At 45.2% G+C, this 16,721-nt stretch overlaps 1 protein-coding gene across 1 annotated transcript in view; it reads left to right on the top strand.

The window, feature by feature from the left end:
• The window catches only part of IFNLR1 (interferon lambda receptor 1), a 32,560-nt gene that overhangs the window by 12,854 nt on the left and 2,985 nt on the right, over positions 1-16,721 (top strand). The window contains exons 3-5 of the mRNA XM_017534561.2: positions 2,561-2,745; positions 9,933-10,183; positions 11,455-11,517. Coding sequence (XP_017390050.2) covers positions 2,561-2,745; positions 9,933-10,183; positions 11,455-11,517 — 499 coding nt within the window. The remainder of the gene's footprint in view (positions 1-2,560; positions 2,746-9,932; positions 10,184-11,454; positions 11,518-16,721) is intronic.

Here is a 16,721-nt window from a genome sequence, read left to right as displayed (position 1 = left end):
GTATTTGTCGGATGGATGTCTTTGTTGCTGGGTGTTTTTTTTTTTTGTAATGTGGATTGGCTGAAAATTTTCCAAGTCTTCAAGTTCTAGTTCCTTTTTGCTCACCAGTTCCTTTCATGTATCTCTTCTCTCATATTTTACTATAAGCAGTAAGAAGAAACCAGGTCATACCTTCTGCACTTTGCTTAGAAATCTCTTCAGCTAAGTGTCCAAGTTTATCTCTTTTAAGTCCTCTCTTTCTTGTTTGTTTATGTTATAATTTTTGAAATGCTAGCCAATGATCTTTGAACTTTTAATTTCTGCAAAACACTAGAAGGCAATTCAGCCAGTTCTTTGCCACTTTATAACAAGGGTCATTTTTCCTCCAGTTTCCAATAACATGTTCTTCTTTTCCATCTGAGACCTCACCAGAAACACCTTTAATGTCTATATTCCTACCAGTAGACCCCTTAAGGCAATATAGGCTTTCTGTAACGTGCACTTCAAACTTCTTTTAGATTCTACCCATTACGCAGTTCCAAAACCACTTCCACATTTTTAGGTATTTGTTACATCAGCACCTCATTTCTGGTGCCCAAATCTGCATAAGTTTGCTAGGGCTGCCATAACATATTACCACAGTCTGCGTAAATGACAGAATTTATTTTCTCACAGTTCTGAAGTTTGGAAGTCCAAGGTCAAGGCATTGCTAGGTTTAGTTTCTCCTGAAGCCTCTCTTCTTGGCTAGCAGATGGCACCTTCCTGCTGCGGTCTCACACGGCCTTCTGTGTGTTCACTCTGGTGTCTCTTCCTCTTCTTATAAGGACATCAGTCCTACTGGATTAGGGCCCCAGCCTTATTACTTCATTTAATCATGATTATCTCCAAGTATAGTACCATTGGGGATGAGGGCTTCAACGTACGAATTTTGGGGCAACTCAGTTCAGTCCGTAATAGGGCTATTATGAATTAAGCTGTTGTGAACATTCATATGTAAGTCTTTGTGTGAATATGTTTTCATTTCTCTTAAATAAAGATCTAGGAGTATCAGCCTGTGAGACCACATAGTGAGACCCCATCTCCACAGAAGCTTTCAAAATTAGCCAGCATGGTGGCACACACCTGTAGCCCTGGCATCTCAGGAGGTAGAGGTGGGAGGATCCCTTGAGCTCAAGAGTTTTAGGCTGCAGTGAGCTATGATTGCACCACTGCACCCCAGCCTGGGTGACAGAGTGAGACTCTGTCTCTCAAAAAAGAGAGAGAAGGGAGGAAGGAAAGAAGAAAGGGAGGGAGGGACAGAGGGAGAAGGAAAGTGGATCTAGGAGTAGAATCTAGGAGATTAGGTAATGAATGTATACAGGAAACTGTTGAACGGTTTCCAAAGTGACTGTACCATTGTTCATTGCCACTAACAATATATGATGAAGTTCTAGTTACTCCATGTGCTTGTTAACACTTAGTATTATCAGTCTTTTTCATTTTAACCATTCTAGTGAGTATGTAGTCATATTTTCTGCTGTGGCCTCCTTGCTGTTTGACCAGAGTGAGTTTGTAAAAGCATGTCAGGCTGGGACGGTGGCTCACGCCTGTAATCCCAGCACTTTGAGAGGCCGAGGCTGGGGGATCACCTGAGGTCAGGAGTTCAAGACCAGCCTGGCCAACATGGTGAAACCCCATCTCTACTACAAATACAAAATCAGCCAGACATGGTGGCATGCACTTGTAATCCCAGCTACTCGGGAGGCTGAGGCAGGAGAATCACTTGAACCTGGGAGGTGGAGGTTGCAGTGAGCCAATGCCACTGCACTCCAGCCTGGGCAACAGAGTGAGACTCCATCTCAAAAAACAAAACAAAAGCATGTTAAGAGTTAGACGCCCTGTGTCTCTGGCTTAGTCCATTTGTGCTGCTTTAACAAAATACCTTAGAATGGGGTAATTCTAGTAATTGCTATTAATAAATAATAGCAATTTACTTCTCACTGTTCTAGAGGCTGGGAAGTCCAAGATCACAGTGGCACCTGATTCTGTTCCGGTAAGGGCTGCTCTCTGCTTCCCAGATGGCGCCTTCTCTCTGCATCTTCACATAGTGGAAGGGCAAACACTGTGTCCTCACGTGGCAGAAGAGACGGAAGGGCCAGTTTGGAGTCATGGACCTGCATGTTCCCCTCTGACATCCATAGAGTACCCATCATGGTGCTTGGCATGCAGCAGGTGACCCATAGAAGCCTGAATGAACAAACTTATAGTAATGGTCACTAGTACTAGGAATAGCAGCAACCCCAACAACCCTGTGAGGGAGGCATTACAGATGAGGAAACTGAGGCTTAGGAGCAGGAACCTGCCCATAGTCCCAAAGCTAGGGAGGGGCAGGGCTGGGATTCCCACTCCCATCCATCTGGTTCCAGAACCTGAGCTCCTGACCAGGCTGCTCTTATCCTGTCTCAGCCAGTGTCTGCCAGTCTGGACAGATGGACTTATGGGCAGTCCAGCCAAATGGAGGGACACATGATCACCTGTTCTCTAAGTTCCCAACCCTGAGAGGCTGAGTTCGTGGCCCAAGCTCTCCTTTCTCCTTCTCCAGCTCTCCCACCCCTGGACGGTGGCGCAAAGTTGAAAAATGTGCAGGAACCAAGGAGCTGGTGTGTTCTCTGATGTGCCTGAAGAAACAGGACCTGTACAACAAGTTCAAAGGGCGCGTGCGGACGGTTTCTCCCAGCTCCAAGTCCCCCTGGGTAGAGTCCGAATACCTGGATTACCTTTTTGAAGGTAAGTCTGTTTGTAAGGTACCCAGTGGGAGGATCTCCATCCCATCCAGGAGCCGTGCTCAGTGGTGCTGCACTCCTGACCATCTGTCTCCCACCTCCCCAAAGCAGAGGGCAGCTCCCTGGGGCCAGCCCCTTTGAGATGGGGCGTGGGACCAGCAACAGCCCGGGGCCATGTCTGGCAGCCTGTCAGGGAGTTAGGGGAGCGCCAGCCAGTGCCAGCAATCTCACATGCACTCTCTGCTAACAATGTTCATTATCTTCAGCTGAGCACCATTTGGGTCATGGACTACACAAGGCACTTGATATGCTTATTCCTATTTTTTATGTTCAACTTCTCTCCTTAAAATCAATGCTTAAAACAAATTCTGGGGCAGGCACAGTGGCTCATGCCTGTAATCCGAACACTTTGGGAGGCCGAGGTGGGCAGATCACCTGAGGTCAGGAGTTTGAGACTAGCCTGGCCAACATGGTGAAACCCTACCTTTACTGAAAATACAAAAATTAGCAGGACATGGTGGTGGGTGCCTATAATCCCAGCTACTCGGGAGGCTGAGACAGGAGACTCACTTGAACCCAGGAGGCAGAGGTTACAGTGAACCAAGATCATGCCACTGCACTCCAGCCTGGGCAACAGAACGAGATTCTGTCTTTTAATAAATAAATAAATAAATTCTGGGTGCTAAAGTGTCTTCTGTAGGCTGCAGAAATTTGGGCAGGGGGTGATAAAGAAGGTAGAAAAAAATGTCCCATGCTTACTGCCAGAAATCACAAGTGTTGACACTGGGTGGGGAGAGCACTTTTTTTTCAGTCTGTTTTTAATCTTCACAGCAGTCTTGTGAGGTTCATTTCCATCAACCCAAAACACCCAGAAGCTAAGAAACCTGGCAGAATACACCGCTAGTAACCGGTGGACACAGATATAAATTAGATCTTTCTGACCTTGGGCAGGCCCGGGTAGCAAGGGGAGGATAAATGCCCAGACAGTGTCCTCAGAGAGCTGAGAGCTGTAACTTGCTGCCCAGGCTTTTCACAATGTTCAAGGACAAAATAAGGCTTTAAGAGAGAAAAGGGAGGGGCTGATTGCAGGGCAGCAGGAAAGGATGGTAGAGAAGGAAGAAGGGATGATTCTTGTGGGAAGAAGCTGGCTCGGCGGATGGATAAAAGGAGGGAAGGACAGATGGGGAAGAAGAAAGGGAGGATGGAGAGGATGGAGGAGGCAGCGATGGAAAATGGGAAAGAAGGGGGCTGGATGGAAGGATGGATGCCTATGAGGAAGGAAATACACGTGGATGGAGAGATGGAGGAGGATAGGAAGTGTGTTAGTTAAGGTTCTCCAGAGAAACCGAACCAATGGGATATATATAAATATAATAAGAAGAGGCCAGGCGTGGTGGCTCACACCTGTAATCCAAGCACTTTGGGAGGCCACGGCAGATGAATCACTTGAGATCAGGAGTTCGAGACCAGCCTGGCCAACATGGTGAAACCCCATCTCTACTAAAAATACAAAAATTAACTGGGCGTGGTGGCACACACATGTAGTCCCAACTCCTCAGGAGGCTGAGGCAGGAGAATCGCTTGAACCTGGGAGGCGGAGGTTGCAGTGAGCCAAGATCATGCCACTACACTCCAGCCTGGGTGACAGAGCAAGACTCCGTCTCAAAAAAACAAACAAAAAAAGATATAATAAGAAGAGATGTATTATGGGAAACGGCTCATGCAATTATAGACACAAAAACATCCACAATATGCGGTCATATGCTGGAGAACCAGGAAAGCTTGTGGTGTGATTCCATCTGAGTCTGAAGGCCCAAGACCAGGGGAGCAGTGGCGTCCGAGGCCACAGGCCCGACGATCAGAAGGGCCGCTGGTGTCAGTCCCAGAGTCCAAATGTCTGAGAACAGGAAGCTCCAATGTCCAAGGGTGGGAAAGTTGATGTGCCAGCTCAGGAAGAGACAGCATGAATGTGCCATTCCTCCATCTTTTGTTCTCTTTGGGCCCTCAGTGGACTGGATGATGCCTGCCCACATTGGTGAGGACACATCTTCACCCAGTCTACGGATTCAAATGTTGATCTCTTCCAGAAAAATCCTCACAAATGGGCCCAGAAATAATGTTTCACCAACTACCTGGGTATTCCTTAGCCCAGTCAAATTGACACATAAAATCAACCATCACCGGCCAGGCACTGTGGTTCACACCCGTAATCACAGCACTTTGGGAGGTCAAGGTGGGAGGATCCCTTGAGGCCAAGGTAGGCAGATCACTTGAGCCCAAGAGTTCAAGACCAGCCTGGGCAACATAGGTAGAACTCATCTCTACAAATAAATAAATAAATAAATAAATAATCTGGATGTGGTGGTGCACACCTGTGGTCCCAGCTATTTGGGAGGCCAAGGTGGGAGAATGACTTGAGCCTGGGAGGTCAGGGCTGCAGTGAGCCATGATTGTTCTGTTGCACTGCAGCCTGGGTGACAGAGCAACACCCTGTCTTAAATAAAAAAAATTTAACTATCACAGAAGGCAGAAGGAAAGAAAGATGGGTGTGTGAGATGGGTGGGTAGATAACAGAGAAGAAAAGTGGGACATCCAGGAAGGGAAGGAAGGGCTGGAGCGCAGGAGAAGCCAGGAAGGAAGGAGAGACAAGAAGGAAGGATGTGGCCGGGTGCAGTGGCTCACACCCGTAATCCCAGGACTTTGGGAGGCCAAGACGGGTGGATCTCAAGGTCAAGAGATCGAGACCATCCTGGTCAACATGGTGAAACCACATCTCTACCAAAAATACAAAAATTAGCTGGGCATGGTGGCGTGCACCTGTAGTCCCAGATACTCGGGAGGCTGAGGCAGGAGAATTGCTTGAACCCAGGAGGTGGAGGTTGCGGTGAGCCGAGATCGCGCCATTGCACTCCAGCCTGGGTGACGAGAGTGGAACTCCATCTCAAAAAAGAAGTAAGGATGTATAGAAAGATAAAAAAGAAGAATGGATGGATGTGAAGAATGGAGAGTAGCTAAGAAGGCTTACCTGCTAGATAAAAGGGAGGAAGTATAGATGAATAATTAGAAAGGAGGCATAGGAAGGAAAAATATTGGTTAGAAAGGGTGATTGAGGGGAAAGGAAGGGAGGTTAGGATGGATGGATGGATGGATGGATGGGAAGGAAGGATGAGAAGGCAGACAGGAAGGCTGTGGGGGCTAGAAGGATGGTGGAAAAACCACAATAATTGGATGGATAGGAATAAGACATTAGAAGAATAAAGGGAAAAACACAAAGAGATTTAAAATGTTTTAATTGTGTGCCTCTCCCTGAATTTCTCCTGATTCTTCAGCCCCATATCCCAAGCCAGGGTGACTCTTCCTGCCTTTGCACTTCCTCCACACTTTTCTTGCTCTCATCTGTGGCCTTGGTCACTTTCTTATGGTGGTTTGCATATTTCATTTACCCCAAAGCTTATCCTGATCTGGAGGTCAGGATATAAGGAGGCCTCATCTCCCCATTCCCGTCAGCTCCCTTCCCAAAGCTTGATACCTAATCAGTACCCAGCAGATGTTATCTAAACATGTAAGTAATGGCATCATGAGGAAGCCACATGTTTACCTTGACCACAAACACAGGGCAGAGGTGACTAGTGTGGTCAGAGATCCCTGCTGGCTGGGAATCAGGGAAGGCTGCATGGAAGAAGTGGCATTTTAGTTAGAACTTGAAGGATGGTGTATTAGTTTTCTCTGGCTGCCATATCCCTTGTCACATTGCCCTCTCCATCTTCAAACCATTGGGCAAGGCTAGAGGGCCCTCAACAGACTGTCAGTAGGAATATGGAAGTTAAAGACTCAGAGTGCAGAAAGAAACAAGCAGCACTATAGAGAAAAGCTAAATCCCCTCCGAGATTACCTCAATCATCGTGAAGAGCCTGTTAGTAGACACACCGATACTCAAGGCATTGCTTCACAAGGTAAGGAACACATTATTGAAAACTCGAGAAAGGGAGACACTTGTTCCGTATTGGCAGAAAGCTTAGCAGAACTGTGTCCTGCAGTCATATGGGAAGCAGAGCTCGTAAATGATGAACTTGAGTGCTTATCTGAGGAGGTTTCCAAATAAAATGTGGGAGGCACAGCCTGGTTTCTTCCTGCCACTTATGGTAAAATGCAAGAGGAGAGAGAGAACATGAGGGAAGAATTTAAACAGAAAGGAACTAGGACTTGAGGATTTCCGAAGTTCTCAACATATGAAAAAAACAATAAAATTAAGAGATTGTAGCCAGGCACGGTGGCTCATGCCTGTAATCCCAGCAATTTGGGAGGCCAAGTTGGGCAGATCACCTGAGGTCAGGAGTTTGAGACTAGCCTGGCCAATGTGGTGAAATGCTGTCGCTACTAAAAACACAAAAAGTAGCTGGGTGTGGTGGTGGGCACCCGTAATCCCAGCTCCTCGGGAGGCTGAGGCAGGAGGATCACTTAAGCCCAACAGGCGGAGGTTGCAGTGAGCCAAGATCACGCCACTACACTCCAGCCTGGGTGACAGAGTAAGATTCCATCTAAAAAAAAAAATTGCTCCCAAAAGTGTGACATAGAGAAACAGCCAAGTGTATGATTGTACCAAACCTCAGGAAGATAAAATATCAAAGTACTCAGTCACTTAAAAGGCTCTTTGAAGAGATTAAGTGTGTAACTCACAGTGCCCTTAAATCAAACCAGGGGACTTCTAGGAAGCTAAAGAGCATTGTCCTTCAGCCATGTCAGCTGGAGCCAAAGTAGAGAAGGTTTATCTGAAAAAAAAGATTTGTGGACCTGGATTTGTCTAATAATGCAGTGGATTCCCCCATGACATTCATAGGAGACCCATAAAGTTCCTGAGAACTTTACATCCACAGAAACACTGTTAGCTTGGGCTAAATGGAACACAGAGGGTATGAAATCCAAGAAGGCTGTTGGACTGTCCAGTTTTACTGGTGAGATGCACACTGGTAAAACTACTTAGCTGCAAGTACCTGCTACCTTTAGCAAAAAAGAACTACCTTTAGCAACTCAGACAGTGAAACCAGAAGTTCAAAGGGCAGTGCTAACAGCCAAAGAGAATTTTTCCCAGGCCTTGAAACGTAATGGAGTTTTCTCGGCTGGATTTTCCAGCTGCGTTGGAACATGACTCTATTGTCCCTTCCATTTCCCCATGCTTGAACCAGATTATCTGGAACTGCCATCCTGTGCCTGTCCCACATTTTATGGTTGGGAGCAGATAACTGTAGTTTTGCTGGCCCACAGATGGAGAAAACCTGTACCCCAGCAGCTGTGCTGTTGGACGATGCCCAGGGTCTATTTGACTCTGATTTAAATACTGTTGATTTGGGAATTTGAGTTGATACTATAAGGAGGTGAGATCATGGGGGACACTGGGATGGAGGGAATGGGTTTTGCATTTGAAAGAGATATGGATTTGGGGTGGGGGGCAGGGGGAAGACCATGGTAGGCAGAATGAGCCTCTAAAACTGCTCTGCCCTAGTCCCTGGCAGCTGAGAATATGTCAGATGTCAGTATTGCATGGCAATAGGGAATCTTAATTAAGGTTATAGACTGCTATGGTTTGAATGTCCCCTTAAAACTCATATTGACAGCCGGGCGCGGTGGCTCAAGCCTGTAATCCCAGCACTTTGGGAGGCGGAGGCGGGTGGATCACGAGGTCAAGAGATCGAGACCATCCTGGTCAACACGGTGAAACCCCGTCTCTACTAAAACTACAAAAAATTAGCTGGGCATGGTGGTGCGTGCCTGTAATCCCAGCTACTCAGGAGGCTGAGTCAGGAGAATTGCCTGAACCCAGGAGGCAGAGGATGCGGTGGGTCGAGATCGCGCCATTGCACTCCAGCCTGGGTAACAAGAGCGAAACTCCGTCTAAAAAAAAAAAAAAAAAAAAAACTCATATTGACATTTAATCATCATTGTGATTGCATTAAGAAGCAGCACTATTAAAAGGTGATTTAGTCCTTAAGAGCTCTACCCCCATGAACAGATTAACGTCAGTCTTGCGGGAGTGTGTTTATCAAGAATGGATTGTTAGAAAAGTGAATTCTGGCCAGGTGCTACTCGGGAGGCTAAAGCGGAAGGATCTCCTGAATCCAGGAGGCAGAGGTTGCAGTGAGCCGGTATTGCCCCACTGCACTCCAGCCTGGGTGACAGAGTAAGACTGTCTAAAAAAAAAAAAAAGAAAAGAAAAAAGAAAAGTGAGTTCTGCCCTCTCTCCCTGGCTCACTCTCCCCCTCTCTTGCCCTCCACCTTCCGCCTTGGGAAGGCCAGCACAAAGGCCCTCACCATATGCCAGTGCCATGTTTTCGGACTTCCAAGTCTCCAGAACCATGAGCCAAATACATTTCCATTCATTATAAGTTACCCAGGGTGTGATAGTCTGTAATAGCAACACAAAATGGACTGAGACATAGATCTTCAAATAGTGAGGTTATCCTGGATAATCCAGATGGGCCCAGTCTAATCCCATGAGCCCTTGAAACTTTCTCCAGCTGCAGGCAGAAGAAAAGTGACAGGCCGTGGTGCTGTCTCTGGTTTGACGATGGAAGGGCAATGTGATGGGAAATGCAGATGCCTTCCAGAGCTGAGAGGCTCCCACTAACAATCAACCAGGAAACAGGGACCACAGCCCTACAGCCACAGAGAACTAAGTTTTGCTGACAACCCAAGGGAGCTCGGAAGTGTCTTCTCCCCCAGTGGTTCCAGATGTGAGACCCAGAGCAGAGGAACCAGCTGAGCCCCCCTGGACTTCTGACCTAGAGAACTGTGAGATCATAAGTCTGTATGGTTTTTAAGCCACTGTGTGTGTGGTAATTTGTCATGGCAGCAATAGGAAATGCACCCAGATGGGCAGGATCTGCCAGGCCAGTGACATGTGGAGGGCATCCAGGTGGAAGGGATGGCATGAGTGAAGCCAGGTCAGCGATGAGCCTGCCCGGGTCACCTCTCCTCTCTAAGCCTCAGTTTTCCCCTCTAAGGAAGGAGAATAGTGATACCTCCCTCCCAGGGTCAGTGCAAGGCCGGAATAACAGGTTATAAGGTGCTAGGTGCACAGGAAGTGTTTGAAACATGCTGGTTGCTTTTCCATTTCCAAGACAGCTCTCTGGTCTGGGGGGATGGAGGCAGCGTGGCCCCTTGGGATTACTGACGGGCCCTGCTCTGTTTCTGCAGTGGAGCCGGCCCCACCTCTCCTGGTGCTCACCCAGACGGAGGAGATCCTGAGTGTCAATGCCACCTACCAGCTGCCCCCCTGCATGCCCCCACTGGATCTGAAGTATGAGGTGGCATTCTGGAAGGAGGAGGCCGGAAACAAGGTAGGAAGCTCCTTTCCTGCCCCCAGGCTATACCCGCTCCTCCAATTCACACTCCGGTTCTCACCCTTCCAGCCTGCCCCTGCACGCCTCCTCCAGGAAGCCTTCCCTGTACACCCCTGACTCCTGGCAGTCAGCCCTTGACTTGTGCACAGTGTGACTGGCCTGTGGCTCACCCTGCCCTTGTCCCCCGAAGAAACTAAGAACAGGGAGAGCATCCTGCCCCGGCACAGTACAGAGGCCAAGAACACAGTAGTTTGCTACTTAATATTTTTAAACATTATTATTATTGTTATCATTTTGAGATGGAGTCTCACTCTGTCGCCCAGGCTGGAGTACAGGAGCATGATCTCAGCACACTGCAACCTCCGCCTCCCGGGTTCAAATGATTCTCATGCCTCAGCCTCCTGAGTAGCTGGGATTACAGGCGCACACCACCATGCCAGGCTAATTTTTGTATTTTTAGTAGAAACAGGGTTTCACCATGTTGGCCAGGCTGGTCTTGAACTGCTGACCTCAAGTGATCTACCCTCCTTGGCCTCCCAAAGTGCTGGGATTACAGGCATGAGCCACCACGCCTGGCCATTTTCAAAAATTATTAACCTTTCCTTTTTTTCTTCTAATAAAATCTGATCAAAGTATGATGACCTATAAGAGGCCTGCTTGCCAAGTCAACAGACTCAGTAGAGAAAAACTAAAAAATACAGATAAGCTCTAAGAAGCAAACCAAAAGTACCCAGAGATGACCACACATCACTCTGGTGCTCATCCAGTTTCAGATTTGTTTCCTGTGTATGCGTGCATGTATATCTGCATTTATTTATGGCAAGGGCTGGCAAACTTGCCCAAAGAAGGCCAGATAGTGGATATGTTTGGCTTTGTGGGCCTTATGTTCTCTCAGGATGACTCAACGCTGCAGTTACAGCACAAAAGGAGCCGTAGCCAATCTGTAAATAGATGGGCATCGCTGAGTTCCAGTAAAACTGTTTACAGGCCAGGTGTGGTGGCTCACGCCTGTAATCCTGGTACTCTGGGAGACAGCAGTGGGAGGCTTACCTTGGTCCAGGAGTTCAAGAGCAGCCTGGGCAACATGGTGAAACACCATCTCTAAAAAAAAACTTGAAGAAAAAAAAAAAAAAAGCCGAGTATGGTGAAGAATGCTTGTGGTCCCAGCTACTTGGGATGCTGAGGCAGGAGGATCTCTTGAGCCCAGGAAGTGGAGGCTACACTGAGCCATAATCACGCCCCTGCACTTCAGTTCAGCCTGGGCAGCGTGAGACCTTGTCTTGGAAAAATAAAAAATAAACCTTTTTACATAAACAAATGGCCAGCCAGATTTGGTCCACGGCCCCTTGCTCCGGTTTGTTCCTGCTTCCACTAAGGCAGCGTTGACACTCCTGACGCCCTGCATCCTCCGGATTCCAGGGAATATAGATCTCAATCCAGTGTGGTTCCTGCCTTCAAGAACCTCACAAATATTCCAGACCAGCACTGACTAATAGAAAGAAATACAATGCAAGCCACATGTGCAGTTTTAAGTGTTCCATGTTAAATTAAGTAAAAAGAGACAGGGAAATCAAATTTTAATAACAGATTTTACTTCATCCAATAGAATGGCATCATTTCAGTGTGCAATCCTGATAAAAATGATTGAGATCTTTTACATTCTTTTTCCCTGCTTCTTTGAAATCTGATGTGTGTTTTGTATTTGGAATATCTCAGTGTGGACCAGATGCATTTCACATGCTCAGCAGCCACACGTGGCCAGCGCCTTCTGTATCAGGCGGTGCAACATTTGTGGAGGTTTCCTCCACCCCCGATAGACTGGGAGACCCCAAGATGGGAAGCCCAAGGAATCTGCTTCTCAAAGTAGGGACCCACAGGCAGACCCTAATGGGGTGCACGCCAGGGTGACCCCAAGTGGCAGGCTGCTTTTGAACCATGGCTATCCCTACCTGGAGACTCAGCTGAAAAGAACTCAGGCTGTGTTGGGAAGTGCTTCCTCAATGCTTAAACTTTAATACAAGACAAGAATAGAAGGTTCAGGCAAGGAGGGAGGATCACTTAAGGCCAGGAGTTCGAGACCAGCCTGGGCAACAGCAAGACCTTGCCTGTACCAAAAATAATTTAAAAAAATTATCTAGGCACAGTGGCTCATGCCTGTAATCCCAGCACTTTGGAAGGCCAAGGCGGGTGGATCACCTGAGGTCAAGAGTTCAAGACCAGCCTGACCAACATGGAGAAAGCCTATCTCTACTAAAAATACAAAATTAGCTGGGCATGGTGGCATATGCCTATAATCCCAGCTACTCAGGAGTCTGAGGCAGGAGAATCACTCAAACCCAGGAGGTGGAGATTGTGGTTAGCCAAGATTGCGCCATTGTACTCCAGACTGGGCAACAAGAGCGAAACTCTATCTCAAAAAAAAATAATTAAATAAAAATTACCAGCCACTATAGGCCCAACCTCCGAGGACTTGTGACCTGCTGGTACTGGAGATCCACAGCTAAGATGCCAGGACCCCCTGGAAGCCTAGAAATGGTGGAGTGTTGACATTTATGGATGTGGCTGTAGAATTCTCTCTGGAGGAGTGGCAATGCCTGGACACTGCACAGCAGAATTTACATAGAAATGTGATGTTAGAGAACTACAGAAACCTGGTCTTCCTGGGTATTGCTGCCTCTAAGCCAGACCTGATCACCTGTCTGGAGCAAGGAAAAGAACCTTGGAATGTGAAGAGACATGAGATGGTAGCCAAAGCCCCAGAAGGAGTCTCGTTCTGTCCCCAGTGCAGTGACGTGATCTTGGCTCACCGCAACCTCTGCCTCCTGGGTTCAAGCGATTATCCTGCCTCGGCCTCTCGAGTAGCTGGGACTACAGGTGCACCCAGCTAATTTTTGTGTTTTTAGTAGACATGGAGTTTCACTACATTGGCCAGGCTGGTCTCAATATCCTGACCTCGTGATTCGCCTGCCTCAGCCACCCAAAGTGCTGGGATTATAGGTGTGAGCCACCACGCCCAGCCCAGAAGATTCTTTTCTTTTTTTTGGGAATCCATAAGCACAGGAAAACTGCATGGGCAACAAAATATAGGTATTTCTGACAGCACCAATGGATGAACACAAGCTGGAATGAGGTCAAGACTTGTAGACATTTGATGTAGCTCTACGTCCTCATGCCAGATGTGGATTATGATAAAATTACAATTGGCTCTGTCTAGTTCTCAGGCCTATGAAATATTTAAAACATCTTTTTCTAGCATATGTAAGATGCAAAGAACTTAGAATTTTCCTTCAATAAGCAAATCACTTTAAGAGAGTTGGAGATAGGCTTTCTCTTAAATCATGGCCTAGTTTGGGGCTTGAGTTTCTTTCCAGGGACTCATTCTGTATTCATGTTCAATCTGGTTGCACAGCAGGGAAGTGTGGCATTGAGTTTGTGGTGCAGAGGGTGAAAGTCAAGGCAAAATCATCATGACAGCAGAAAAGAATAAATTCAGTTTTTTCAAAATCTTTCAACAGCTGATCAGAGGGAACCATTACCATCCTGCTTGAGATGAAGCTGTTCAGCAGGCATCCCCCAGGACTCTTCTGATTAAAGCAGTTTTTGCATACTGTTAGCCAAATCGCAGCCAGTTGAAGGTCCTTTAAGTGCTACACTTTCTTAAAATTGAAAGATTCTATTTGATACCAAAACAGCACGGGATGGAAAGAAAAGATCAACATGAAGGGCATTTACACAAAGGAGGATTCTGATTCAATTTCTCTCCCAATGGATAGATTCATTCTGGGCTCAGGATATTACATTGCTGATAGAATTTTTCTCAAGTCTCTGCTGTAGGCAGTTTAACTTGTCGAGTGGGCTGTTTTCATTTCCAGTTCTCCTTGCAATACTGAAATTCCTGGGCTCTGACAGAAGCTTTCTGGGCTGCCTTAGTGACCTGTACAAGCCATCAGAAGTCAGAACCGGCTCTAGAATGAGTGGGTGCAAATGTTCCTGAAAACCAGCTCTTGGTTTTCTGCAGGAATGGTGGAAATAAGAGAGCATTGACACTTCTGATGCATGAAAAATTGCCTAAGCCTCATTACAATCCTAAATCTCAGCCTCCTCTTCCATTAGGCATTTGGATTCCAGATATACTAGTCAATGGCTGCATTGAGCTACTTTTTGTTTTCTCTAGTTTGCTCTTAACTAGACTTGAGTAGAAAAATAAAGTGGCAAGACATCAGAAAAGCCTAAGAACCAGGCAGTCCAGAAGTTGGATACTCATTTTCCAAATAGAATAATAGGGTATAGGCTCTGTTTGGTAAGGGTACTTAACTTTTTTTTTTAATTGCATTTTAGGTTTTGAGGTACGTGTGAAGAACATGCAAGATTGTTGCATGGGTACACACATGGCAGTGTGATTTGCTGCCTTCCTCCCCTTCACCTATGTCTGGCATTTCTCCCCATGCCATCTCTCCCTAGCTCCCCACACCCCAATTTATTTTCTTACTTGGCAGGACAGGTTTGTTGATGGTTATTACTCTCACTTGATTGCTTCCCCCACCCCCTGCAGGAATTAGACTGTGTCACACAGCTTCTTTCTGGCCTACAAAATTTGTTTTGGTAATTCAATTGTTATAACACTATGTTTGTAAATGACACATTACTTTTATCTTGCAGCTTCCACAACTTTTTTCTAGTCTGTGATTTTTGAAAATGTAATTATATATGTATTTTTTATATATATCTTTGCTTTATCCTGATTTGTTTGTTGAACCTCTTCATTTTTACATCATTTTTTCTTACTTTTAGGATTTTCCAGTTATTTTTCTATTTTTTACCTCCAAAATTTGAAAAAATACTTTAGATATTTTTTGTTTTCAGTCTTATTTTTATGATTTTCACAGTGGGCTGTGTTCCTGTTTTACCCATTGAATATTATTCAACTTATTTTCAGTGTTTAAAATAATTAATATTTGTATCTTTTTTATGTTTTTTTGAAAATTATATAATATTTTAAATGAAATTATATTGCCCTATTGTAATCTTTGAGATTTGAACATTTAAAAAAAGCTACCTGTCACAATCTTTAAAATGTAATTTCATCTGACATAGTCTGAAAACAATTATCTTAGCTAGAGATTCTGGGATTCTCTCAAACATGTTTTTAGAATTTGCCTTGTGTAAAATTTTCTGTTTAGTTTTTAGTTAAAGGAGTTCATTTCATGTTTCTTTCTTCTTCTTCTTCGTTTTTCTTTTGAGACGGTTTCTCTTCTGTCACCCAGACTGGAGTGCAGTGGCATGGTATTAGCTCACTGCAGCCTCCGACTCCCAGGTTCAAGTAATTCTCCTATCTCAGATAGCTGGGATTACAGGCATGCATCTCCATGCTCAGCCAATTTGTATTTTTAGTAGAGGCAGGGTTCTACCATGTTGCCCAGGCTGGTCTCAAACTCCTGACCTCAGGACCACCCACCTTGACCTCTCACAGTGCTAGGATTGCAGGTGTAAACCACCACACTCAGCCCGTTTATATTTCTTCTTAATAACCAGTAATCACTTGCTGCAGTTGTTTTCTGTCTGTGATACCACAGTCTTTCTGCTGCTGTCAAACCTACCTTTTGTCTCAGCAGACTCAAACTGTCATTTGAAAGAATACCACTATTGATTTCAGATCTTTATGTGATGAGAGACAGGAACCAGTGGCTGTAAAAGATCCTAGCATCCAGAAATAAAGATGTATAAGGCAGTATTTTCCTTGTCTTTTAAAAAAGAAACCAGCAGTTGGCCATTTATTTGAAGTCGCTATGTTTTATTGGAAATCAGGAAGATCTGTGGTGCATAAATGGAAGAGACTTTTCTTCTATGTGGCTCTTTGCATTGGGCTCACCAGGGGCATTGCACACACTTACTTTAATTTTTTATAAATGTAATTTCTCTATATATTTTTGTTACATTTATATGTCTGTGAAAAAATTCAGGCCTGTAATATTTTGCTATGCCATCTTTTGATGTAGTTTGTACAATTTTATACATAATATTTGTAAACTATATTCATCTGAGTCTAGTATGTGGAGTAATTTGTTATTTTTATTTCTTTCAGTTGTATGTTCTTATTTTGCCCAAGAACATTGGCCAAAGCAGGGCATAAAAAACTGTTTCCAAAAAGTGATACTGAGAAGATATAAACAATGTAGACTTAAAATTTTACAGTTAAGAAAATGTTGTCAAAGCACGGATGAGGGTAAGGTGCTCAGAGAATGTTCCAATGGACTTAACCAGTGTTTAACAACTACCCAGAGCAAAATATTTCGATTCAAAAAACTTGTGAAAGTCTTTCAAAAATTTTCAGATTCAAACAGACATAAGATAAGACAAATTAGAAAGAAACCTTTTAAATGTGAAAAGACATTTTGCACTCTTTCACACTTAGTGCAACATAAAATAATTCATAGTAGGGAAAGGTCCCACAAACGTAAAGAATGTGGCAAAGCCTATAATGAGACCTCAAATCTTTCTACCTATAAAAGAATTCATACTGGAAAGAAACCCTGCAAATGTGAGGAACATGGCAAATCTTTTAGCTTGTCCTCAACCCTTACTACACATAAGAAAATTCATACTGGAGAGAAACCCTACAAATGTGAAGAATGTGGCAAAGCTT

The sequence above is a fragment of the Cebus imitator genome, unplaced genomic scaffold, assembly GCF_001604975.1.
Source record: "Cebus imitator isolate Cc_AM_T3 unplaced genomic scaffold, Cebus_imitator-1.0 Scaffold87, whole genome shotgun sequence".
NCBI lineage: Eukaryota > Metazoa > Chordata > Mammalia > Primates > Cebidae > Cebus > Cebus imitator.
The sequence above is the reverse complement of the archived record's forward strand: the minus strand, read 5'-3'. Positions and strand labels throughout refer to the sequence as shown.